At 43.9% G+C, this 26,267-nt stretch overlaps 2 protein-coding genes across 4 annotated transcripts; one reads left to right on the forward strand and one right to left on the reverse strand.

Moving 5' to 3' along the window:
- Positions 1 to 16,046, reverse strand: ACOX1 (acyl-CoA oxidase 1). 3 transcript variants are annotated; one of them, XM_072111917.1, is made up of 15 exons: positions 15,830 to 16,045; positions 15,461 to 15,620; positions 12,800 to 12,843; positions 8,216 to 8,332; positions 7,886 to 7,993; positions 6,342 to 6,461; positions 6,136 to 6,251; positions 5,880 to 6,049; positions 5,510 to 5,672; positions 5,226 to 5,416; positions 4,965 to 5,138; positions 4,535 to 4,640; positions 4,132 to 4,275; positions 3,663 to 3,869; positions 1 to 593 (listed from the first exon to the last, which is right to left on the reverse strand). In XM_072111917.1, exons 1-15 carry the CDS (start codon positions 15,936 to 15,938, stop codon positions 543 to 545), a joined length of 1,980 nt encoding a protein of 659 aa, XP_071968018.1. In that variant the 5' UTR covers positions 15,939 to 16,045; the 3' UTR covers positions 1 to 542. The 3 variants fall into 3 exon arrangements, with proteins under 3 accessions (XP_071968018.1, XP_071968017.1, XP_071968016.1); XM_072111916.1 differs by lacking the exon at positions 8,216 to 8,332 and having other exon boundaries at positions 12,683 to 12,843; positions 15,830 to 16,046; XM_072111915.1 differs by lacking the exon at positions 12,800 to 12,843 and having other exon boundaries at positions 8,216 to 8,376; positions 15,830 to 16,040.
- On the forward strand, positions 15,958 to 25,278 carry TEN1 (TEN1 subunit of CST complex). Its single transcript, XM_072111918.1, has 4 exons — positions 15,958 to 16,292; positions 19,317 to 19,427; positions 22,275 to 22,432; positions 22,517 to 25,278. The coding sequence occupies exons 2-4, from the start codon at positions 19,330 to 19,332 to the stop codon at positions 22,645 to 22,647; spliced, it is 387 nt and encodes a 128-aa protein (XP_071968019.1). The 5' UTR covers positions 15,958 to 16,292; positions 19,317 to 19,329; the 3' UTR covers positions 22,648 to 25,278.
- The last annotated feature ends 989 nt before the right edge of the window (positions 25,279 to 26,267 follow it).

Consider the following 26,267-nt stretch of genomic DNA (forward strand, 5'->3'; position numbering starts at 1 on the left):
TAGGAAATTACAATATATTGTGAGTTACTTACATTATTATTGCATTAATTACAGTTTCTAGTAGATCACCAGCTTCCAGTTTGATGACCTGACAATCTCCTGGCATTACCCTGGCACATTATACCAGGCAGTACAGTATAATATTACAGTCATTGACAGTCTACAGCTCATTCAATAGGAAAAACGCAATACATATATATTATGACAACTTGGCATCCCCTTAACTGGCATTGTGGAATGTTAAAATCAAAGAGGGGGTTAAAATCAAGTACATTATAGACAAGATGTCTATACGTCAATGAGATTTAAAAACGGACACATGAGTGGGGGGGGGGGGGCTCTGCAGATGCGGATAGTGGGACGGTTGTAAACAGAGAAGTGCCAGCAGTACTGGGGACTCTGCCCCATAGTCTTAACCCTCTGCATTATTAATGTAATTTCCGGGCAATCAGTGGTTGAAAAGATCAGTGGGTGCAAAGAAAGCTACAAAAGTTATACAGTGAATGGCGCAGGTCTGGTTTCATTCTCTAGTAGAAGACGAATCACAACTTGGACTGAAGAGGTTTCAGGTATTTGTAGAAGGATTCATGAACCTGAAAGAGAAATAAGGACCAAAATTATTTATTTTTGATTCATTTTCTATTTTTAAAAGAACAAATGCACCTTAAAAAGGGAACCTGTCACCGGACTAAACTTCAGTGGTGACAGATTCCGATAGGCAGTGCTAGGTACATTCCATACATGTTGTAATCATACTTCCGTTGCCAAAGTTCTTACTAGGCGTAGCTCAGGTACACAAACTATGTAGAGAATTTGCGTACCCGAGCTCTGCCCAGTAAGAATGCGCTTGGACCGTGCGCATGCGCAGTTCGGGGCAAGGTGCAGCGAGCAGCCAAACTCCTCACTGTGTATGACAAGACGTGTAAGGCTCACCGCGCAAGCGCAAGGTTTCCGACGTCACCATTAGAAGGATGTCCAGAGGGAATCATTAACCCCTTAAGGACGCAGCCATTTTACAGCTTAAGGCTCAGCCCGATTTTTTGGATTCTGACCTGCGTCGCTTTATATGGTTATAACTTTTGAACACTGTTACTTATCAAAACGATTCTGAGATTGTTTTTTCCCCACATGTTGTACTTCATTTTAGTGGTAAATTTTGGCTGATAAGTTTTGCGTTTATTTACAAAAAAAAAGAAAATATGATAAATTTTTTGAAAAATTTGCCATTTTCGAAATTCAAAATCATTGCGTTTTCAGGCAGATAGATTTACCACCCAAATAACTTGCAGAATAACATTTCCCATTTGTCTACTTTACATTTTCATAATTTCTGAAATGTTTGGATAATTTATTTTGACGTCACGCGGCCTACAAATAGAATATCGCTTTTCCGGATTTTCAGAATTGACTATTTTGGGGATAAATACAGTTTTGAATGAAATTTTACATATTTAGCATCAAAACCCCCTATATAATCTACCCATTTTCAAATCTGCACCCCTCAAGCTATCAGAAACAGCTTTTACGAAGATTGTTAACCCCTTGAGATCTTCATAGTAATTGAATCAAAATGGAGGTGAAATTTAGAATGGTCATACTGTTCCCTTATACGTTCATTTAGCCCTAAAATTTACACATTTCCAAAATATAAAAAGAGAAAACCCACCATACAATTTGTTCTGCAATTTCTCCTGAGTGCAGCGACCCCCCACATGTGGCTGTGACTTGTTTTATGGGCGCACAGCAAGGCGCAGAAGGGAAGGAGGGCGCTGCAGCTGCCAGGATTTTAGTTTCCTCATTGGCCCCTTTTGAAGGCTATAAAATTTTCGCTTTTTCGTTATTGGGGCCATGTGACGGCATTTTTTTTGCGGGATGAGATGCTTTTTCCATTGTTACCATTTTGGGGTTGGTATCACCTATTGTTGAAAATTTAGGAACTTTTTTTGAGGGCAGGAGTAGAAAAGCATCAATTCTGTACTGGATTTTTGACTTTTTTTTTTTTTGGTGTTCACCGTATAGACTAATAATCCTGTTATCTTTATTCTATGGGTCGATACGATTACGGGGATACCAGACATGAATATATTTTCTTACGTTTTACTAAATTTGTCAAACAAAACCCTAATGTGGGGAAAAATCTATAATTTTTGTATTGCCATCTTCCAAGTGGCATAACTTTGTTACGTTTTTGGCTACGGAGCTGGTTGATGGCTTGTTTTTTGCGGGACATGTTGTACTTTGCACCAGTATCATGTCTGAGTACATATGGTTTTTTGGTCGCATTTTATAGCATTTTTTGTGGGATTGAAAAGGTAAAAATCATAATTTTTGGAGGGTTTATAACATTTTTTTTTTACGGCGTTTATCGTGGGGGTTCAATAATGATTTACTTTTATTCTACGGGTTGTTACGGACGCGGTGATACTATATATGTGGGGTTTGTGTTATGATTTAGACTTTTTTTTTGAGTTATATGTCTCTTTATATGTTTTGGGGGTTTGGGGCATTTTTAGTGATTTATGACTTTATTTTTTTATTGAATAACTTTTTTTTTTACTTTTTCACTTTTATACCATGGTACATGAAGAAGCAATCTTCTGATTGCTTCTTCATGATAATATTCTGCAATACTGATGTATTGCAGAGTATTATCAGTGTCAGCCTATGCACTTGCATAGGCTGGCACTTTGCCAGTAAGATGACGTCACAGACGCCATCTTACTGGCAATTCTTGCTAGTAACTCTGGGGACCAGATCGGACCCCAGAGTTACTATAGCAACGATCGGCGCCCCCCGAAAACGGTTCGGGGGGGCCGATCGTGGGGGAAAGACCCCCCAGATACTTGTTAGATGCCGCGGTCGCGCTGACCGCGGCATCTAAAGGGTTAAGCACCCGCGATCGGAGACAACTCCGATCGCGGGTGTTACACTGGGGTGCCGGCTATTAGTTACAGCCGGCACCCCGTGTTTCCCGATGCCGGTTCGGCTCTGATCCAGAGCCGAACCGGCATAAGCGCCGTGGCGGATATATCCGCCACTGAGCGCTAAGTCACTGCGCTCCGTGGCGGATATATCCGCCGCGGAGCGTGAAGGGGTTAAAATATTGACGAGCAGGTGCCAAGAGGAGCCAGTATGCAAATCAGGCAACGAAAGTTGCTATTTGAAAAGAAGCATCCCCTGGGACTTGAGCAGGACCTGTTGGCAGGGAGCCAGGTAAAGTTTACAAGAACATAGTTCACCAACGGAAGGCAATAGAGGTATGAATGTAACATGTATGCAATGCACTGAGCAGTAGTGACAATAGGAATCTGTCACCATTGAAATTCAGCCTTCTGGTGACAGCTTCCCTTAATGGGGTTTTCAAAATTTCTAAAATTGTGTTCATGTTCAATTACTATTCCAGTCAAATGAGAGGCACAGGACCCCTTCTTGTGATCGGTGGGAGGCCTAGTGGCGAGACCCCCCTATTAAGTGATCAATTAAATTTGATCCATTTTAGATTTAAAGTCAATGGATGTTGTATAATGCAGTATGTAGTGAGCTCCCCCTAGTGGTGGCATCTTTCAATCTAGAACTGTATGAAGGGAACTGGGTGCTTTTAACCCCTTCACCATTATTTAGGCTGCCCTAATACTCCAAGTCCGTTAAAGAATCTCTCTTACCTGTGTCTTATTTAGGGGTGATTTCTTTGCCCATTCAAACATGTTCTCGTACACGTTGCCATCATATCTGCCGAGAACAGATCCCAGCTGAGTGTCAGTATAATCAAAGGCATCCACCAGAGCCACTGCATTAGGACGGATGACTCCCAGCAAGTCCTTAATCCGCTGTTGTATCTGCTCCAACTGGGAAGTGTTTAAGAGGCCGGCCTGCAATGAGGGAAAGTAACATTACACCCCCAATTATTATCAAGCATTCCGTGATATAGAGGCATGAAACACAAGACTAATCCACAGAAAATGTCTTCACTTTTTATTCTATGCTTCAGATTAACAGGTCCAATTTCCACACAGGGAAGCTCCAATAGGTGTCTATTGAGTGTACAATTTACTAGACTGTGTGCACCAGATATATATAGTCCACATTCAGGCCCCCTACACCAACCTATAGACGATTCTCCTGCCCACCTACCTGCAGAAAGTCACCAGTATTTCTGCTGATTCCATGCAGAGCATAGAGGAGACAGAGCGAGCTGAGGATACGGTGGGCAGCCAGGTCCACGACCTCCGAAAGCTTGTCCACAAAAAGCTTCACTACCACATAGTGACAGTGGGCCTAGGAAGTGAGAGACCAAAACGTATTATAGCAATTATTGGTCTACATCATTAAAGGGGTTGCTAGAGGTTAAAAAAACATGGCTGCTTTCCTCAAAAAACAGCTCCTCTCCTGACTATGGGTCCGTTAATTTCTATACAGCTGAACTGCAATACAGACACAATCCATGGCCAGGTGTGGCGCTGTTTTAGCCATATTTTTCAAAGCCTAGACAACCCTTTTAAGTATAGAACCTTAACCATTTAGATTATGTTCTTACATCAGTGGCCCGGACCAAATCAATTGAGTTTTTATTCCAAGCATCCTCCTTACGCTTTCCACGTTTCAGGTCAGACTGGACATTTTTGGATGCAGCTACGACAAGCCTACACAAGGGAACAGACAAATATGATAAAGATCTGATAATGGATTTTAACACATTGGGGCTCATTTACCAAGAGTCTGCGGAGTGCATTTTCGTCAGGTTTCCCGACGATTTCTGTTTTGCGCCGAATTGCCACAGGATTTTGGCGCAGCGTAACCTATTGCATGGCAGGACACCAGCCTTCAACATGAAGACACTTTTTGCTTTTCTCCAGAACATTAGAACTTATTATTAAAACCAATGCTGCAGCATGAAATATAATAGAAAAGTATTTTCGAGCATACAGACAATGCCTAGTAATCCCTGCCATCCCCATTTTACCCACCAAGCTGCCCGCTGTTTATAGGCTTCCACAAGACTTCCCAGATCATTGATGTCCGAGGACCGTCCAGCCAGGGGCTGAGCCTGCAGACGTTGGGAGGACACGTCATTGAGGTAGGAGACCATTCCTCCAAGACGCTCTCCAGACAAGGCTGCGGTGTAACTTTTGAACAAGAACCTGCATAACAACACAGGGAAATGTAAATTTTACAAGAAGGCTTGTCATTTCTGTTACTGTATCATGAGGAGTTCCCTAATGCCATACCTGGCCGTCTGCAGCATCATCACAGTGTTCTCCCCCTCGTAGGTACACGCTGGAGTAAATGTCACATAAATGTCTGGGATTCCACTGCAGCGGGAGTATCCGTGCCCGCCACATGCCATCCTGCACTCCTCTATGCCACTACTTGCAACCCAGGTAGTAAAGGCTTTCAATCCAGCAGAGAGGGCATGGAGCTGTGGAAGGATTATACTACGTTACATTATCCTATAATGTGTATATTACACTCTATATAAAGTATATAACACAACACTTATTTCCCTCTTCACCTCTGGAAGTTGGCTCAGGTTTCCTTGTTGGATGTCTCCTGTAATTCTATGGTAGGTTTGGCTCATGTATGAACCTACAAACTGGAAGGCATATGCTGTGGCCAATAGTGGGAACAATTTGTATTGTTGGGTCTGGAAGTCCAGAATCTGGGGCTCAGGCTCCCTGCGTAGAAGATTTAAGAGAATATGGTCAGTCACAGGTAAAAGAAGTTCATATCATGCATGGAAAGTTAAACTGGCATTAGATGAAGGTTCACTAAACCTGCCAATGTTGGGGGTTTATAGGGTATCCCAACTATCACTTAACAGAAGATAAGACACATGATTGGTATAGGTGGCAGGAAGTTGTCACATCCAGGGTAAAGCTCACCCGGTTCTGATCTCAGATTGATGCCGTACAGCGCTGTATCGGACCGCTATGGTACAGGCCCTAGAGAGGCTGCGTGCGGAGTCCCCTACAATCATGGAGCGGATGAACACCATGGTACCATAGGTCAGCTTATCACTGAGGGGCTTCACATAGGTTCCATCTGGTTGTACCTGAAGAAGAGAATAGGAAAAATATAACCCTGTTCAGAATTCACATATCTCATATTACAGAAGAATGGAAATGAGCCGCTCCTTACCTGCGCATATTTCATCAGCATGTTCTCCCGGGGGATGCGGAATTTGTCAAATTTCAAGAATCCATTGTCTGTTTCATCAAATCCAAACTTGGGCCCGATGTCTCCTACAGTCACACCTGTGGTGGTCATAGGATGGCCATGAGGAACACAAGCACGGATAATCTAGGCCTATGAAGGATCTGCAAAGTGTTTGGCATGAAACGCACCTGGTAAAGGCTCATGGGTGCCCATATGACGAATGGGAACAATAAAGGCATGAAGACCTTTGCATTCTCCTTGGGTGTAGAGTTGTGCCAGGACCACAGCGTGGTTTGAGGTCTTTCCCACTGTTGATAAGACATCATTATTAATGTACCTATATGTATGGCCCACGCTCTTAAAGGGGTTTTACCACTAAGCAAGACAAGCCCTATCCATAGGATAACTTACTGATTGGTGAAAGGTGGTGGGGGGAGGTGGAAGAGACCCCCAAGGATCAGGAGAAAACCCCTTTAAAGCAGGTATTCCCACAAACAGAACTTCGTTTGTTTAAAAGGCCATCTACCACCAAAATGAAGGATTGGTAAACAGGCACACTTATATGCTGCCATGTGCCCTCTCTGGCAGGATCTGCTCCTCTTTTAGTTTAATATTAATAATTCCTTCATTTATATAGCGCACACAGATTACGCAGGGCTGCACAGAGCTTACCAAATCAGTATCTGTCCCCAATGAAGCTCACAATCTCATCAACCTTCCAGTATGGTTTTTTTTGTAGTGTGGGAGGAAACCAGAAGACCCGGAGGAAACCCACGCAAACATGAAGACAACATACAAAACTTTTTGCAGATGTTGACCCTGGGACTTGAACCCAGGTCCCCAGCGCTGCAAGGCTGTAATGCACTAAGCCATCGTGGCACCCTATTCTTATGCCCTGGTTTTTACTAACAAATGGCTTCCAAAATTATGCAAATGCATCTGAGGGGCTCCGGACTCTATAGGTGTTTATGGAGCTTTGAGCCTCATTTGAATAATTTTGGAAGACTTTTTTTTCTTTAAAACATAGGCACAGGAAGCTTAAAGAAGTGCAGATCCTGCCAGAGGGGGCAGACACCAGTATGTCAGTGTGCTTGGTTTACAACTCTTTAACTCTTGTGTCTCCACCACAGTTAATGTAAAATTTGCTATGCATTCACAGCACCTGGAAAACACCCGAGGTGGCAGAGGTTGTTAAAAAAAAACAAAACAGGCATAGTTGCTTCACTCCAGTACTTTGGCATTGGACCCAGGCAATACTTCATGGAGTCACGGGACCTGCTTCAACAAATGAGCGGCTTTCTTAGACACTGGACTTCACGTATGTTCACCATAAGAGATCATTTATTTTTGTCCTCAGGTCTGAACAGGCACCTCACAGGCTTAACCAGGTCTAAGATAGACAACGTGACACGGTAACCAGGAGCCAGAGCAGGTTTTTTTTTTCAATGTAGGTTCCATTGGCTGAACCCATGTCCATGAAACATTTATGGTATAACCTTTGTAATCAAAGCCAATGGGACTGGCAAGGCTAGCCAAGTGCTGGGCTCTGCTCTCTCCATCCGTCCGTCCTATAGAGAATGAATGGAGTTGTGTTGTTCCATTTCCAAATGTGGCACGTTACCCCTACACTTTCATTATGGGGTGACCCTGTTAAGTTGTGAAGAATCCTAACTAGCCTCAAAGTTTCATTTGTAATGGACAGCCCCATTATCCCATTCCAACATGGTCTTACACCCTCCAGGCCACCACTTGATGGAGGACACAGTGGGGCTATTGAGAATGAACTCCTGCGTAGATGGATCATAGGTGGCGGTGGTCTCCAGTCCTCTCAGATGGGTTCCTGTAATGAAGAAAAGGAATAGAAATTGGGTTGTTATACAAAATCTAGACAAAAAAAAAATAAATAAATAATACCCTCAGTACCCAATAGTGGTAAAGGCTGTGGCAGTGATAACCCTCCCAGAGAAACCTGCAGAACATCTCATTCTAATCCAAAGCGAAAACTTAAAAATTGTAATGCAAAACCCCTGACGTGGCCAAGAGTGCCAAAAATGTTCTTTACCATGTCCCATTTCAGTCTGGGCGTATGTTCCAATGACCTCCAGGTTCCAGGCAGGCATGAAGAAGCGCTCCTGCTGCTCGGGGGTAGCCTGGTTCAGCAGAGTGGGCAAGAACATGCCTAAGTGCAGGTCAAGGGGCTCAGGACGGCCCTGATGTACAAAGCTGCAGAGGAACGAGGATGCAGGAGAGGGAAGAGGTGGAAAAAATTGACAGATGGTACAATTTAAGTTTGAAAAAATTTGGAAAGTGACGGTGGAGTGATTATATAAGGAAGGATAGAGAGGAGAGAGGGAGAGAAGAGGATATGGTAAGTGAACTGATTACTGTGCAGGAACAGAAGGTGCACAACCCCAATCATTTACCCCATAGCCAGATGTCATCCATGAAGATAACATGGGCCATGTACCCATCATCAATGAAAGAGGAGGATGAACAATCTTTACCAATAACACATATATAAGTTAGATCAGTGAAGATTCATCCAGCCAGACAGATTAATCACCATATAGAATATTAAATGTGTTTAAAGGGAACCTGTTGTGTTGAAAATTTAGTTTAATATAGAGCAGGAGGACACCATGTACAATCTATGCTCCTCCTGCTCTATAACATTCTATGTACAGTCTGCTCTATAACAAGCTGCCTGCAGATTACATAGCATTTTTACGCAACAGGTCCCCTTTGTGATATAATTTGAATTGCCATTTAAAAATTCAGCTAAATCCCACAGATCCATATACACCTTCCTTAAATTTAACAGATTTTTAGATCCAATCACATTGCTCGTGTGTACTTTCTCCATGCCCCAGACTACTGGATTAGCAAAAACGATCTCACATGGTATAAGCGAGTCCACATCCTTCCTACTCTTAAAGGGGACGTGTCAACTGAAATAACTGCTTAACTTAAGTAAGCAGCTCCCTAGCCCTACCCCAGTAATAGCAGTGTTAAATTGCCAGCTTTATCGGAACATACCGATAAGCTAGCAAACACTGCACTACATAGCCCTGCGAACGCCAGACTAATATTACAGCGGTCCGGTGTATTCATAAGGGGGCGGTCCGAGGAGTCGGTGACTGCTGCATGAAGCCCAGCAGTCAGCACCAGCATACCGGTGCGGGAGGGGCGCCTCCTCAAGAATACGCTGGACCACTGTTGGCTTGGTCCAGCATTCGGAGGGTTATGTAGTGCAGTGTTTGCTAGAATATCGGTATGTTCTGATAAAGCTAGCAATTTAACACTGCTATTACTGGGGTAGGGCTAAGGAGCTGCTAACTTTAGTAATCACCTCACAGGTGGATGATTCCGGGTGTCAGGTCCTCTTTAAGCCACAACTTTAATGGTCACTGACTTTTCAGCAAACTTTACATAGATGTATGACATTGTTCTATTGGTTTACCAGAGAGGAGTGCTACCTTCACCACTTACTATCCACACGCCTTCCTTCATAAATCAGATTCTATCTGAAATATCTACCGAAGCCATATGAGTACTATGTAACTATACCTTTATGTAGGTTTCACAGAGCTGTGAAACCAAATGGATTCATATTTCAGGATTGGAGCGTCTCTATATGTGTCCTCACACTGCTGTGCACTTAGCTCTCTAAAAGGAACAACTTCAAAGCCCCTTCCCTCTTTTCTCAGTAAAGGCTTTTGATTTACCGTATTTTTCGGACTACAAGGCGCACAGGATTATAAGGCGCACCATCAATAAATGCCTGCTAAAATGTCTAGGTTCATATATAAGGCGCACTGTTTATAAGGCGCACCTGATTATAATGATGAATGACCAGCAGGTGGCAGACCTGTGCACAGTTCAAGGCAGCTGTTGTCTGTAAGGTTCATATATAAGGTGCACTGGACTATAAGGCACACCTTTGATTTCTGAGAAAATCAAAGTATTTTTTGTGCGCCTTATAGTCCGAAAAATACGGGTAATACTACAGAAGTCAGAATGGAAGAGAGGATCTGTAGAGCAGTTCCCTGCAGAGAGATAAGCGCACAGCAGTGACAAAGTGACAGTTCTGGACTATAATCCCCATTTTCACAGTTCTGCTGCCTTTAACTACTCACACAGTGCTAAGGTTACACAGTTCCTCAGGGCGAGTGCCTCACATTGTTTCCAGCTTTGTGTAGTCAACATGACCTAAGTTATAAGGGGACACATCTGCAGTTTTTAATTGGACTCAATTCAGATTGTTAAAAGCCATTCAATGTGTGAACCTGGTGAATGGACACAGCTTTATCTCAAGGAGAATTTCTTTTTTTCCCCCCGTTTGCAAATGATAAACCAGATTGAATTTCTTTTCGCTGAAGATCAAAATAGGTCAAGTGTACAGAGGGCGCAACGAACTCGCACAAAACCTACGATCAGACATGCTGCATAAAAGCCGTATCCAAACACAAGGTCGTGGATATTGGCCAGTCCTAAAGCCAACAAGAATTCATGAAGTGTCCCCTTTCCCCCCTCCTTTATAGTGTCGAGGCCACTGAACCTAAAAACCTTGTAAACCTGCTCCCTCCAAACTGTGGCAATGGTCAGTGTAGGATTGGATGGGATTTTGCTGACAGGTGATGGTGGAATAGGAGAATGAACACACCGCAGGCATGTTAGTAGGCCCGGGCCTCATTCACATTCAGAATTATGTCAGTATACGGTTGCCATGCAAGAGTAAGACACATATGAGCGCAATAAGTCCGAGTTCACACAGGGAGTTTGTCTAACACATTATTATACCCTAAATTTATAATATCCCATTCATATAAAATGAATATACACAGTGGCCCCTTGTGTTCCTGACAAGCTTACAAAACGTACCCAAAATACTGAGGGAGTGTCCAGCCTCATCCCTGCATGAAGCCAGCTTATAGAGGAGAGATTCTGAGGTAACCATTACAGCTAGGATTTTTGGCAGTAGGAAGGCATATGACAGCATTATGTATGTATGCCATATGGAGGTACATGGACTCCTAAAGGGTCCATCGCGCCATATTCAGACGCTAATAACCTTTTCAAACTTCGGTGTACAGTGTCATTTTTAGGCTATCATTTTGATAACATTTATATATGATGCAAAAGGTTGCCATTTTCCGTTACGGGGTCCAACACCAGGAATAACCGTTATTATATTTGGGACGCGACGATACCACGATAACATATAACATGTTTACGATTTAGCATGGCAGTGCCGGTAACAATGAATATGCAGGACTCACATCAGGTGACTTGCATAGAAGTTTACAAACAGATTTAAGAACATTGCAGCCATGGAAAGGAACCATTTAGGGGAACAGAATGCTCTTATTCATAGTTTTTAATGCAGTTTTTAGTTTGGGTTGGTTAATTTGAATGGAATGAAACTGGCGCACAAGGCAGGATAAGTTACCCCCAATGTGCCATCATCTAAAGAATAACAGATGGGGCCAAGACTAAAACAATGGCCATGTGCAGGAGGCCAAAGTCATAGGAAGTTTGTACTTGAGAAGTCATGGTGAAGCATTAAAAAAATACAATGTGTTCCGGTTATTGTATATGATATATTTTACTGATAGTTGCATGACTGCAATGTGTAGAAAATTGGCCATAAACAACCGCAGGAGATTACTATATTGAGGACAATTTTAACCAAAGAGAATCTGTCATGCAAATTATCCCATCCAAAATAAAGACAAAAGAAATTAAAAATCACGATTAAAAAAAGCATTGTTTGTATTCCTAAATGGTTCCTTTCCATGGCTACAATGTTAAAAATCAGTTTGTACACTCATATGCAAAGCACCTGATGTGAGTCATAGTCTAAGTGAGTTGTGCATTTCAATATTGCCCTGCCTCCTTGACCCTGATTGGGAGGTCTAAGTACCATCATATACTGCTGTATGTAACACAAAGAGAGTGCTGTTACATCATTGGCATTTAAAGTCTTGTGACCAGGATGACATCATCTTGTGACATCCGCAACATTTACCCCATGTATATATCTGATCACATGCAATCACAGCATGCCTCCATGAAATTCTGTAATTTCATGTGATAATATATATACATGGGGTAGATGTTGAAGATGTAGCAGGACCTTAGATAACAACATCCGGGTCACACAAAATGCTGAGGGGCATGGTACATGAGGAGAAGTAGATGGGAGGGGCAGGCCAAGCAGGACATGTGCCCTCTAATGCAAGGGACTATAAGAAAATAGATTTATGGGAATGTAAGGGAATTTTTAGCTAAAAGAAGGGGGTCAAATAGTGAATAGTGTTCTATGGGGACCCGGTAACTAGCTGTATATGTGAAAATGTGGTGCCAGGTTCCCTTTAAGATTTATTCCTTCACTCTATCATTTAGAAGCTTTGGGTCACAAAAAAAGATATTAGATCATAATTTATGGAACCCAGACACTAGACTGCCCTTTACTATACCTGCAGGTTTCTCTTACACTGCCACTATGCCCACCACTTTCAAAACTAACCATGACCCAGTTCGGTCTGTGCATAGGTGCCAATGGCTTGTAGTCTGCTGGCAAGGGGCAGCCACTTCTTCCCCTGCGATTCATTGCACTGAGATGCCAACATATTGCTAAACATGCTGTAATGTAAGCCCAAGGGGTCCGTCTGAGAGCCCAGACACGTTCTACAGGAGAGAGACAAAGGACGTGAGATAAGTGATAACTGCAAAAGGAATGGACTAGTAATGTATCCAGATAGTAGTTACCAAGACCAAAGCCTTTACTGGAGGCCATGATAGTGCCTATAGGAGTGGGCACCATATGCCAAGGCCTCTGAACAACTGCTGGACTAAATACATTGTAAATGTACTGGTACATGGCGTATAAAAAACGGTCTGTGCATGTAAGGCTATCAGAGGCTTTTGTTAGCAATGGGATTATCAAATGTGCTAATGTTTAGGTCTACATCTATGACTCCCTCGGGGAGTATGGAATGAAGGTCCCATGTACGCTAATCTAAATAGATCTGTATTATTGTGCCTGGTTACCTGCAGCAGTCACATAGGCATAGGACAGGGCAGTACAACAATACGAGCTCATATGGAGCAGGCAAGGAAACCCCATTAAAAGGGGAGCCCACCTTACAGATCCCCAAGCTGCTGTTTTGTTACATGTAAAATGAAATGCTCCCACAGAGATTCATAAAAAAAAGTAAAGTGCTGTGCTGGGTGCCCGTCATATACCATGTAACTTTAACCTCTCCATACTTGCACTTTGGTGCTGGGAGGGACACTGATACATCAGCACTTTGGTCAGTGTAGTTATGTGTTTAGTGCAAGGCAAGTAAGAGGCAGACAGATGGCGGTGTACAGGGCAATGTGTCGCCTACTACACTAGGGCACAGGTCAAGTGCAAGGTATCTGCAGGTGACATACCGCAGCAGGGGGAGTGTGTGCAGAGGTGACAGTCATCGTGCACATCCCACGCCGGGAGCCTACGTGACACCTGAGAACATGGAGGAGGAGGAGGGGAGGCAGACCAATACAGAGCAAGTGCAGAGATAACACCGCCTGCACTCACACTGCCACCAATACAATGCAGTCTTATGGAAAGACAACATAGAGGACCTGACTGCTGGGAAGGGGGCCTGCATATGGAGTAGTGGTGCACAATCCTTCATTCTACTAACTTATACCATACACCAGTCCCATAATAGTGGATGGAGCTGTATAAAACAAAGGGCATTTGTGATCGCTGGTGGTCTCAATAGCTTCCCAACAATCAAACTTATTCTATATCCACAAGGAGGGGGGACAAGTGTTTTAATTGAGCAACACCTTTGAAATTGGTTAAGGTTTTCATCAGCACTCAGTGATGAGACCCCACAGATCACGAGAACTCATCTCGGGGAGGGACTAGGAGTCCGACAGGGGTCGATCCCCGAGATCAACAGAGCAGCTGATCCCCTTTTCATGATCTGTTTGGGTCTCATCACCGACCCCACCGATCAGCAAGTTAGGTCCTATCCCTAACCCCTTTAAGGTGCATCACTGATGCCAATAGGAATAGGGATTTACTCCTAGTGCTCGGCTCTATTAGTAAAGCCACAAAAGAAAGTGTTGAGGCACCTGTGGGCACCGCTGCCAATCACTGGTATCAGCCGTGTCATCATTCTTGTATGTGTGACCGCTGAGGCCAGCGATTACCACAAACACGGGGCACAAGTCATAGATAGCTTGAACTATGTTGGATCTCTATTGACATGATATTTTCCCTCAGAGTTGTACAAAGCTGAGTACAATGTGCAAGGTAGAGGAATTTTACTGTGGACTCGTGTAATAGGGGTAAAGTACAATTTGGGCTCTGATTGACCTGAGCATAAAAACTACTTATATGACTTTATCTGCAGGAGATTAGATTTTACAGTTATATCCAGGATCAGTCCGCACAAACTCCAAACTGCACAGATTTATCATCACACAAGGGTGATTGAGGGAGATAGGAGATATATACAAAGATGTGCCATATTGTATACATCCACAGCTGCTAATCATATACAGATTGTTACAGAGAACTGTCAGTAGGTTTGGGGTCCCTAAATGACGAGCAGGCCATGATACAGCTGATGTTTAGGGTCCCATGCCTTTTTACTCTACCTGTGTCTGTGGGGGTGTTCTGGAGATTTCAGGGAGTAAGGGCAACGGTGGTCCAGTGACTTGAGACGGGGTTGGTGCGAACCTTCTACACTTCACTTCTGAGGTGAATCCAAAAACACGAAGCAATATGTTTTCTCTAATGGTGGATGTGATCAGAGTCCTAGGTGTCTTTCATATACTCTTTGGCACTTGAATGGTCCCAGTTTACTAGTAACGCAAGACTAGAGCAGTGACCCCCAAAAGCCAATCACTAGTCATAGATCAAAAGCTGACCTGAGGGACCTTACTTCTGTGGGATGTGAATGACTGAAGTTATCTGGTCGTGACAGATGCAGGAGTCAGGTCCATCTGTGAGACCATCTCCAAAACAAGGGTGCCGTGGTCCCCATCTCTGCTGTAGGAGCGGCTGATGGAGGTGCTGGACCAGGAGAAGCAGGGATCATGCCCCATCATGAGCTATGAAACCACAATAAACCATCCTACTTGCGATCACACCTGCTATTGCATACATTTGGCCCCACTGTTTTCCAGGCATGCTGGGAGTTGTAGTTCCTAAAGTTCTCTCACCCCCCCCCCCCCCCAGCCAATTCTCCTAACGGAAGGTTGTAGGGATCCGATAATCTCCGATCTCTACACGACTTTTTACCTCTTGAACCAGTAGATTTCCTCAGGGTCTGATATTCCGTGTTCTCGCATCTTCTGCACCATTGTGGCGCTTTTCTTGATGGCCACCTCATAGCGCTCGCTGCGGGATAAGAAGTTGGGGTCTTCGTGCTGGAAGTCAGGGTCCTTGATCACCAGGCTTTCTAGAAGAATAACATAGGGCAGAGGTTAATATACATCACATATAATAACACTGAAATTTGCCTTTTTAATATTTACGTAGCATAGGCAGCCATTTTTTTGAAGACCTTGGGCAGCCCCTTGTTTGGAGATACAGGGGTCCCTATCTTCCCACTATGGCATTGCTAGCTTTATTTATAATTAACACCACCCTCAACCATAGTGTCCCCACCAATCTCTCTCCTCCTGTGTGTCCTCTCCGGGCTCCCATCCAGGATATAGGTGATGGTCTCCGGGCTGAAGGAGGCGGTGGCCCTCTCTCTGCTCAGGTCGGGATTCATAGCTCCACTGTCACCCTGCAACTACCTGGTGCCGGCCTCTACCAGCTATTACATGTGACAAGTCAGCACCGCCCCCATAGGTCACATGACTACATAGGGCGGAGAAAAGGAAGCAAACTACAACTCCCGAAATGCCTTAGTCACGAGGTAGTGAGTGACGCGCAGGCGCAGGAATGTATTTTATTTTGAATAAGTTGAAGAGGAGAGGGAAGGTGTAACGGGATCACAGACGTTATATAGTGTCCGAGGACTTCAGGAAAATGGCTGCCAGCTGTTGGAGACCCTTCCCGTGACTGACTTTGCTGATTGACAGAAGAGATACAGAAGCCAATGTTGTGTACGAGACACTGGGAGGTAAAGCTGTAAATTATACACATAATTATATAATGTCTATATAAGTTATAGACAGAATTGACCTCCCTTTCTGTACCTAAACTTATTTTATGAACCCAATTTAAATTGTTGCCTCCCTCATTGTCACACTTATGCCCCCCACAAATTTCCCTCTTCCCCTACAGCAGACCTGCCGTTGTAATGTGAAGGTCCAAAGCCAACAAGTGCAATGACATCATCACATAATGTATATAGTGTATGACAGCCTCAGCCATACACTGCTTCAGATATATGGCGCTATATGAATAAAGATTATTATTATTATTAATCCTTGTTCCTATGACATCCCAAAATTTGGAAATCATGTTATCACAGGGACAATAAAAATACTTTGTTTGGAGTTGCACTTACCAGTTCCTACTTGCAGACAAGTTCAACTTAAGAACAAACCAACAAAACCTCTCTCATTTGTTACAGGTCGACTGCCTGTATTTAAAGGGAACCTACCACCACAATTCTACCTATAAAGGTAGAACGGGTGGTAGGTGGATGTATGGGACGTGAGGATAGCCCTTTGTAGAGCTAATCCTCTTTTTAAAATCTTTAATACCCTAATATGTAAATTTTCTAAAGCGGCTACTGAGACAAGGAGTAGCCAGACATGAGGCTACACGTCACGGCTACTCCATGACCCAGTAGCCTCTTTTCTTCTCCTACCCTGACATCTTTGGCGCAAAGCTCCTTGTAGCTGCACACCCTCATTCGAGAAGCCAGCGTTCTGCGCATGCGGCTGCTGCTCCGAACTCGGAGCTACTGCGCATGTGCAGAACTCTGGCTTCTCGGAAGAAGTCAGGGTAGGAGGAGAAAAGAGGCTACAGGGGGCCGCAACATTTAGCCTCATGTCCGGCTACTCCATGCCCCAGTAGCCGCTTTAGAAAATGTACATATTAGGGTGTGAAAGATTTTAAAAAGATAGTGAGGACATGAGGATTAGCTCTAAAAAGGGCTATCCTCATGTCCCATACATTCACCTACCACCCGCTCTACCTTTGCAGGTAGAATCGTGGTGGTAGGTTCCCTTTAAAGGACGTCTATCACCAGATAAAGAATTGTAAACCAAACATACAGACATACTGGTGTGCGCCCCCTCTGATGTGCTGTTCTTTTAGCTTCTGATGCCCCTGTTCCTAAGAAAAAGGGGCTTTAAAAATGATGCAAATGAGCCTGAGGGGCTCCAGGCTTCATTAACTCCAATGGAGCCTGGAGCCCCTTAGGCTCATTTGCATAATTTTTAAAGCTTTTTGTCCTTAAAACCCAGGACATAAGAAACTAATAGAAGAGCAGATCAGAGGGTGCACATACCAGTATGGCTGTATGTTTGGTTTACAATCCTTGATGTGATGATAGATGTCCTATTAGGAAGTTGGCAAGTAAGTATTTATCCCATACGATAACCTTTTCAAAATAAAGGAAAAACAGTGGCAATATTTTTAATAATTCATTACACACAAAATACTTTTAAACGCTTTATGAAGCCCAAGGTTATAAGTCCACAGCCACACTGCCAAAAAATATCAAAAGTTATGACATCCAGAAGGTGCCGATGCAAAAAGTTTTCTTTTTCCCAAAAAGGGTATCATTATGCAAATGAAGCTTGTTTAAAAAAAAAAGTATACATTTTGGGATAGCTGTTTTTGTATTGACCCCGAGAAAAATGACATTTCGTCCTGCAAAAAACAAGAACTCTCACAGCTATAGTGACAGATAAATAGTCTGAAGATGCCATCACATGTATAGGTTAGAGTTAGTTTTGAAGAAGATTCCAAGCACATGGGGGTGTGCCACAGCCCAATCGCATATGGGTGTCTATGGAAATGCATGCAATCGGTAACCAGGACCCAGAGTCTTGTATTGTTAAAATGCAAAACACTGGCTGATGGTTACTGATCACATGCGTTTCCATAGAAATGCATATGCGATCAGGCCGTGGCGCGTCACTGTGCGCTTTGATTCCGTTTATAACGAAAGCGGAACGTGTGACTCTGAGCATTCAAGTGATAAACAAGTGCAGAAGTAAATTATTATCCACACCGCAACCTTATGTAGGCTGGAGGCCGTGTTCATACAGTTGGTGTCTTTGGATTCTGTCTCAAAACACATGGGGGCACGTTTACTTACCCATCCCATTAAAGGAAACCTACCACTTGAAGTGGCAGGTTTCCGATGGCAATACCGGGCACCAGCTCAGGGTGAGCTGGTGCCGGAGCTTATTTTAATTAGTGTTTTAAACCGCGGTATCGCGGTTTAAAACACTTTTTAAACTTTATAGCCGGCGCAGGCAGGTACGCGCTCGGCGCTTACCATGCACGTGGCTCTCATTCACTTCCTATGTAGCCGTGCGCACGGTAAGCGCCGAGCGTGTACCTGCCTGCGCCGGCTATAAAGTTTAAAAAGTGTTTTAAACCGCGATACCGCGGTTTAAAACACTAACGAAAATAAGCTCCGGCACCAGCTCACCCTGAGCTGGTGCCCGGTATTGCCATCGGAAACCTGCCACTTCAAGTGGTAGGTTTCCTTTAATGTCAACGATCCGGAATGTCCGACAAGGATTCGGAGCTGCCGCGATTCACTAAGATCGTGCGTCCAATTTCCTGCATGGGTCGCTTCCCCCGCTCAGGTCCGCCGGAGTTCACTTTCTTCTTCCCGGTGCATGTAAGTGCTGATGTTGCGACACAACATCAATCGGGTTGTCCGACGGCCACGCCTCCAATTTGTGTCGCATGTGCACCAAAATCCCGGGGTAATTCAGCGCAAAACTGAAAAATTCGCGAAACCCACCAGAAATGTGGCTGCGGGACCCTTAGTAAATGTGCCCCATGGTGTACGGCCTCAGGATAGTTTAGTCCGTCCCACAGGTAGACCCCCTCAGTAACCTGTCAAATGTTGAAAGTCATAAAGTAGATATAATCCGACACACTTGCTAAAGCAGTATGAAGAACATATGATGGATACTTACCTTCCCTTATGTACCTTATTGTTTTGCAGGATATTAAATCACATGAGGAGGATGCTCCCAGCCCCGGCGCAGTATCATTATCTCTGGGAGATCAGCTCCGGAGACGTACCTGCAGGATCCACTGTCAGGACTTTCGGAAGGTGCGAATCTCGTATTTCTGTTTTGTAGTCTATTCCTTAGATTAGATGTGTAAATTCCTCCACCTTCACTATATGCAGAAAATCAAGTCTACAACATATATTTATATATAAATGTATAATGTTGCCTGAAGAAGACCTGTCCAAATAATATGTTAGAACATTTAATCACCTACTCTGGCACACACATTCTCCCGCAGTGCCCGCCGAAGTGCTAAAAAGGGGATTTACCCAGGGCCCAGTTTGTATTGTGGGGAACCTGGGCAGTGTGGGCAGATGCACTCTGGACATGCTATGAAGAAATGGGGTAGCCACCTGATGACATCATGGTGTTTGCGTGGGCAGAGGCACGTGTATGAGCACGGCCCAAACACACACTATGTTGTCACTAGGCTGCCAGGAAGACAAGGGAGGAAGCTGGAGGTGAGTACAGAGTTTATTATTTTTAAAGGAAACCTACCACCGCCGAACTACCTATTAAGGTACCGTATTTTTCGGACTATAAGGCGCACAAAAAATCCTCTGATTTTCTCAGAAAACAAAGGCGCGCCTTATACTCCAGTGTTCCTTATATATGAACGTACTTACAGACAACAGCTGCCTTGAACTGTGCACAGGTCTGCCACCTGCTGGTCATTCATCGTTATAATCAGGTGCGCCTTATAATCCGGTGCGCCTTATATATGAACCTAGACGTTTTAGCAGGCATTTATTGATGGTGAGCATTATAATCTTGTGCGCCTTACAGTCCGAAAAACATGGTAGATCCGTTTGAAGGTTCCTCTAATCTGTAGCAGGATAGCCCTTGTTATGGCTAATCCTTTATTCCCCCAACTCTTTTATAATTTTTAATTGCCTTAATATGCTAATTTACTAAAGAGGCTACAGGGGCATGTAGTAGCTGGAGCTGAGGCTACAGGGCTCTTGCAATCCACCTGCCAATCCATCTTCAGCGAGGAGCCGCGTGCACTCATCCGTGAAGCCAGGTCCTGCGGTCTCGGCACTGAAGCTGGAGCTAATGCGCATGCGTAGATGGATTGGTAGGTGGATTCTAAAGAGGCTACTGAGGCGTGGAGTAGCCGTAATGTGTAGACTCTGCTGTAGCTACTTCACGTCCCAGTAACCTCTTTAGTAAATTTGGTTATAAGTGCAATTAACATGTATAAAAGATTTGGGGACTAAAGGATTAGCCCTAAAAGGGTCTATCCTGCTACAGATTAGATGAATCTGCTGGCTACATACTGGGGGACAGGGGCTGCTGGCTACATACTGGGGGACAGGGAATGCTGGCTACATACTGGGGGCAGGGTCTTCTGGCTATATACTGGGGGCAGGGACTGCTGGCTATATACTGGGGGCAGGGACTGCTGGCTATATACTGGGGGCAGGGACTGCTGGCTATATACTGGGGGCAGGGGCTGCTGGCTATATACTGGGGGCAGGGGCTGCTGGCTATATACTGGGGGCAGGGGCTGCTGGCTATATACTGGGGGCAGGGGCTGCTGGCTATATACTGGGGGCAGGGGCTGCTGGCTATATACTGGGGGCACGGGCTGCTGGCTATATACTGGGGACACGGGCTGCTGGCTATATACTGGGGGCACGGGCTGCTGGCTATATACTGGGGGCACGGGCTGCTGGCTATATATTGGGGGCAGGGGTTGCTGGCTATATACTGGAGGACAGGGGACTGGCTGACTTTATACAGGCTGGAGGCTGTCACCAATGCATTTACCACCCTAGGCTTATAATCGAGTCAATAGGTTTTCACTGTTTTTTAGTTAAAATTAGATACCTTGGCTTATACTTGAGTATATACAGTAGTTATAGTTAGTTCAATGTTGTTTAAAAAAATAAATTTCCAAATTAGAACCAATGAAAAACATAGAGGAGGATCCACTTCCCTGCATTGGAGACACTGTATTTGCTAAGGAAGAGCAAATAATATCATGTGTTGTATTGTTGGTCGCAACAGGAGAAATTGAGAATGCAGTTTAAGATGCATTAATTGGGGCTGGTTAACAAATTGGGGCACATTTACTTACCCGGTCCATTCGCGTTCCAGCGGCAGCTTCTACGACGAGCGTTCGGGTCTTCCGGCGATTCATGAAGGTCCTGCACCTGATGTCCACCAGGTGTTGCTGCTGCGCCAAAGTCCGCCGAGGTGCCCCGGAGTTCATCGTCTTCATCGTGGTGCATGTGAGTATGGCCCATGTAACCAATTTATTTTTTTTAAATGCGGCGGTTTTTCCGAATCCATCGGGTTATCGTTCGGCCACGCCCCCCGATTTCCGTCGCTTGCATGCCAGCGCCGATGCGCCACAAACCGATCGCGTGCGCCAAAATCCTGGGGCAATTCAGGTGAAATCGGCGCAAATTGGAAATATTCGGGTAACACGCCGGGAAACCGCGAATCGGGCCCTTCGTAAATGATCCCCATTATGTTTTAGTAAATATCCTGAAATGCTATTTATAGCTTTTTTTTTTTTGCTTCCTTGTATCTCCTTCTGATGCTACTTCGAGGATGCGCTCTGGATAGAATCGGTCTCCTTCCCTTTATGGCAGATAAGAGCATGGCCCCTTTTTGCACATTGCTATAGACTCTTAACACCAGGAGGCACAATATCGGACCGGAAGCTGTCACTGGGCCGCGGCTGTAAAGCAGAAAGCTCTTCAGGATTAAGCACCTTCCCAAGTTGCACTTGCAGAGCTGTAGCCTTGGATTAAAAGTTCTAGTTTTACAGTCCTGCTGCTACTAACTACACATTGTACATAGTATCCTATATCTTATCAGATTTTCATTGCAAGTCAGAGCCCTATTTAGACCTTGTTGTGTCTTTCCATCCTCAGACTTAGCAGCTATGATTCGGCTCGCTCGGAGGCCATGCTCACAGCTCATCACTCTGCAGCTCAGCACAAGCTTCGCTTGAACACTCGGTTTGTGGAGCCCTTTTCGCCTCAGCTCGGGTCGTACTACCTGGTCCTGGGAGAACTGGAAACTGTGGATGGTGAGTGTACAAATCCTGATCATACATTCACTCTTAACTCTTTCTCTCCCAGCTAACCCTGGCGCTTGCGCTCTTGTTTTCCAGAGACGGACCATGTGCTGTGCCCTCGCTTGCTGACCTGCATCGAGGGTGTAGACCTTTCCCTTTTGCAGAATGCAGTAGAAGAACAGAGAAGATACTTTCACGACAGAAAAGCAGCTCAAGCTAATACCTGAATCCAGTTTCAGAAATTGTCTTAAAGGGGTATTCTGATTTAGGCAAATTGATGTTATTGTTTGTATGGTGAGAAATTAATTCCTTGTGGTTTTCTAGATCTCTGCTTGCTGTCATTCTATAGGAAGCTTCTATGTTTACTTGCACTGGACAGAAATCTGACCATGACGGTTCGTTAGTATGATATAAAAGTAATCAGAGCTGTGTGATATAATGAGCCACGCACCAGTATGACTATGGTCAGATTTCTATCCACTGGAAGTAAAGAATGAAGCTTCCTATACAAAGACAGCAAGCAGAGATCTAGAAAACCATGAGGAATTGATACAGAAAGTATATTGGAAAATTGTATAACTTTTCATTTTTGAAACAATATCATTTATGTGGTGGAATGGGAATTCCCCTTTAAGTTGTGTGCAGACTGTGATCTAATACTAAGTGGTGTTGGATATCACCGGGACTAAAGAGACAAGAGCAGGCGAGGCAGATGCTGTATAGAAGCCTGGAAAGTAGTGACGTGGAGGGGGGGCTACGTGTGAAGGCTTCTGTATATACTTGTACAAGGTGTGCCGCATATTTCCAAAGAAATTTTGGCTTTAGGGAAAGGAATTATACCAATTATTACATTACACAAACCATTAGATGAATACGGTATGTATATTCTCTAAACCATCTTATGTAACTAAACTAATATGAGGGCAGCAACTTTTGTCATCTGTGTAATTTCATACATTATCGGTGGCCTTGCCTTAGACACCCCAAAAAGACATCCCATAGTGTCTGCAGTGCCGCAGCCTTTGCATTGTTTACTATGCACAGTGCCTTAAATTTGGCAGGATTTGCTCTTCTTTTAGCTTCATATACCCTAACTCATTATGTAAATGAGTCTGAGAGGCTCCCAGCTTAGTTAACAGCTATGGAGCCTGGAACCCTTCAGGTGCATTAGCATATTTTATAAAGCCTTTTTTGCAAAAACAAGGGCATAGAAAGCGAAAACGAAGAGCTGATTTTGCCGGGGGGGGGGGGGCTTACCATTATGCAAGTGTTTTTGGTGTACAATCCTTCATCCTGGTGGTAGATTCCCTTTAAGGAAAAGAGAGCTTACACTATGGCTTACATGGATTACAGCTCATTTGGTAGAAAGAGTGGAGAGTGTTAATTTGTATATATATACGGTAGCCCTCAGATCCTGCCAATGCCTTAAAGGGTTTTGCCCTATAAAGGAAAGTTCTCAAATGAAACCTAGTGATGTTTACACAATAAAGCTCATTTTGAACCCCTTACTTTACACGTTTATTCAGTTTTATTGCAGTTTATATTCCAGACTGTGGGCAGGGACTCTATAAGCAGACATTTCATGAACCCTCTAGTGCAGTGATGGTAAACCTTTTAGAGGCCGAGTGCCCAAACTACAACAAAGTCCCACTTATTTATTGCAATGTGCCAACACAGAAATTTAAGTTGTAATTTATACTCCCTTCTCTGTCACAGTTTTCATTGATACCAGGATCCTGAGGACATCAATAAAGCAGAAAATAGTCCCAGGTAGAGCTGTCATTTTAAAATAGCTCTGTGCACAGTAAGTCCAGGGCTGTCTGGGACTGCAGGAAGATACCTGGAGTCATCTCTGGTGATGGCCCCAGTGCCCACAGAAAGGGCTCTGAGTGCCACCTCTGGCACCAGTGCCATAGGTTGGCCATCACTGCTCTAGTGCAATGAGACACAGTGGGGCAGATTTACTTACGCGGTCCTGTTACGATCCCCGCTGTGCGTTGTCCGACGAGGATTCGGGTATGCCGCGATTCACTAAGGTCGAGCGTCCAATTTCCTTCATGTGTCACTTCCCCCGCTGAGGTCCGCCGGAGTTCACCTTCTTCTTCCTGGTGCATCTAAGTGATTGATCTTGCGACACAATTTTGTTTTTTAAATTCCGCGGTTTGTTCGAATCAGTTGGGTTGTCCGACGGCAAGCCCACCCATTTCTGTCGCACGCAAGCGCCAAAAACTCGCCGCAAAAAGGAAATATTCGTGAAACCTGACAGAATCGCGGACCCTTAGTTAATGTGCCCCAGTTTGCTGACAATGTGCTTATATTATCAGGTTACAGGTTTATCAATACTTTCATTTAGCTTCTGAACATTCTACTAGTATCTGACAAATAGAAAAACAGAGATGAGACAGATGAGAGATGATGAGATGCATTTAACACACAATGACACACTGTCAGCTTTGTTACATATTAGTTCTAACACACACAGAGTGTCTCCCTCCCCTGGATAAAGATCTTATCTCATCTGTGGCTTGTGTCTGAGCTGGTCTTGTAATGCAGTAGGAGCGGCAGGAGGCAGAGCTCACACTGCATCGTGCAGACAGGAGAGGCTATTCATGAGAAGAACTTGTCCTGCCCAACCATCGAAGATCGAAGATTTACGGTCGGATTCCGGGGCAACCGGAATTGTATGCACCAGGACTGATCGAGACAGGTATTAATTATATCTGTGAAATTCTGTAATTTTGATAATAACAGTGAATAAGACAATGTGTTATTTTGTTATAATAAGTATATTTAAGAATCTTGTGGGAGGAATACCCCTTTAAGCTACAGGATAGACTCAATGTTGTGGGTAACCTAACTTGCCATAATGGAGTGTTTTAAAATAAATTATTTTGGCTAATTTTCTTGTTTTATTTGCTTCTTATATGGTAACTAACTTTTTAACACACTTTAAATAAGTCAATAGTACAAATACATTTTAAAAAACTTCTCCCCCCCTTGACTTTCAATCTGAAATCTCTGATACATTTCCTCTTGCTAACACAATGGACAAATGGGGGTATCAGATTATATTATATGAAATTGGTTTGTCTCAACAGCTAGGTTTCTACAACTACATCTGAAACAACTGCAAGATGAGTAAAAGGTGCCATTCAGAGGTTGGTCTTGCAGTATATCTTGAGCACAACAGGTTCCTATTAGTAAAATGAAACCCTGCGAGAAGTTGCTTTCGTAAAGCAAACCTGTAATCAGGAATGTCATTTTTAGCTGGTAACAAATTTCAATAACTTTTGCTATGTAGATTTTTAAAATGCCTTTGTCACCAATTCCTAAAAATGTCAGTACTTTATAAAAATGTGTTTAACATTACCTAGCTCCCTGCCAGCAGTGCGTGGTGAGTACTGTGAGCCAGCTTCAGCCTGTGTCTCAGTCTCCTGGACACGTTCTTACTCGCTTCCACACCATCCCACTTCCTGCTCAATGCACATGACAGGAGGGGTAGAGGGAGCTGGATTTGTGTGGAGGAGAGGAAGAATGCATGAGGAGACCTGCTGTAGGTCTGTAATGTAAAATAAAGTTTTATGAAGTGCTGAAATGCTTTAGAATGCTGATATTGGGCTTTTTATAATAGGCATAGCACAGGCTATTGGAAACTTAGTTGAAATATTGTTTCTCTACTTAATCTTCTGGTTGATCATCAGTTTAATCTTGATCACTGGTTAAATGGGTGGGGCTTAGAAAAGGGGCACAGAACTACCATGTGTCACAATTAGGAAAAGTCAGAGGGGATCCTGCTGCAGCCAGTTGTCTTCTACAGGTAAGGAAGAAAATGGGGAGCAGGATGAGG

Source organism: Engystomops pustulosus, chromosome 6, assembly GCF_040894005.1.
Source record: "Engystomops pustulosus chromosome 6, aEngPut4.maternal, whole genome shotgun sequence".
NCBI lineage: Eukaryota > Metazoa > Chordata > Amphibia > Anura > Leptodactylidae > Engystomops > Engystomops pustulosus.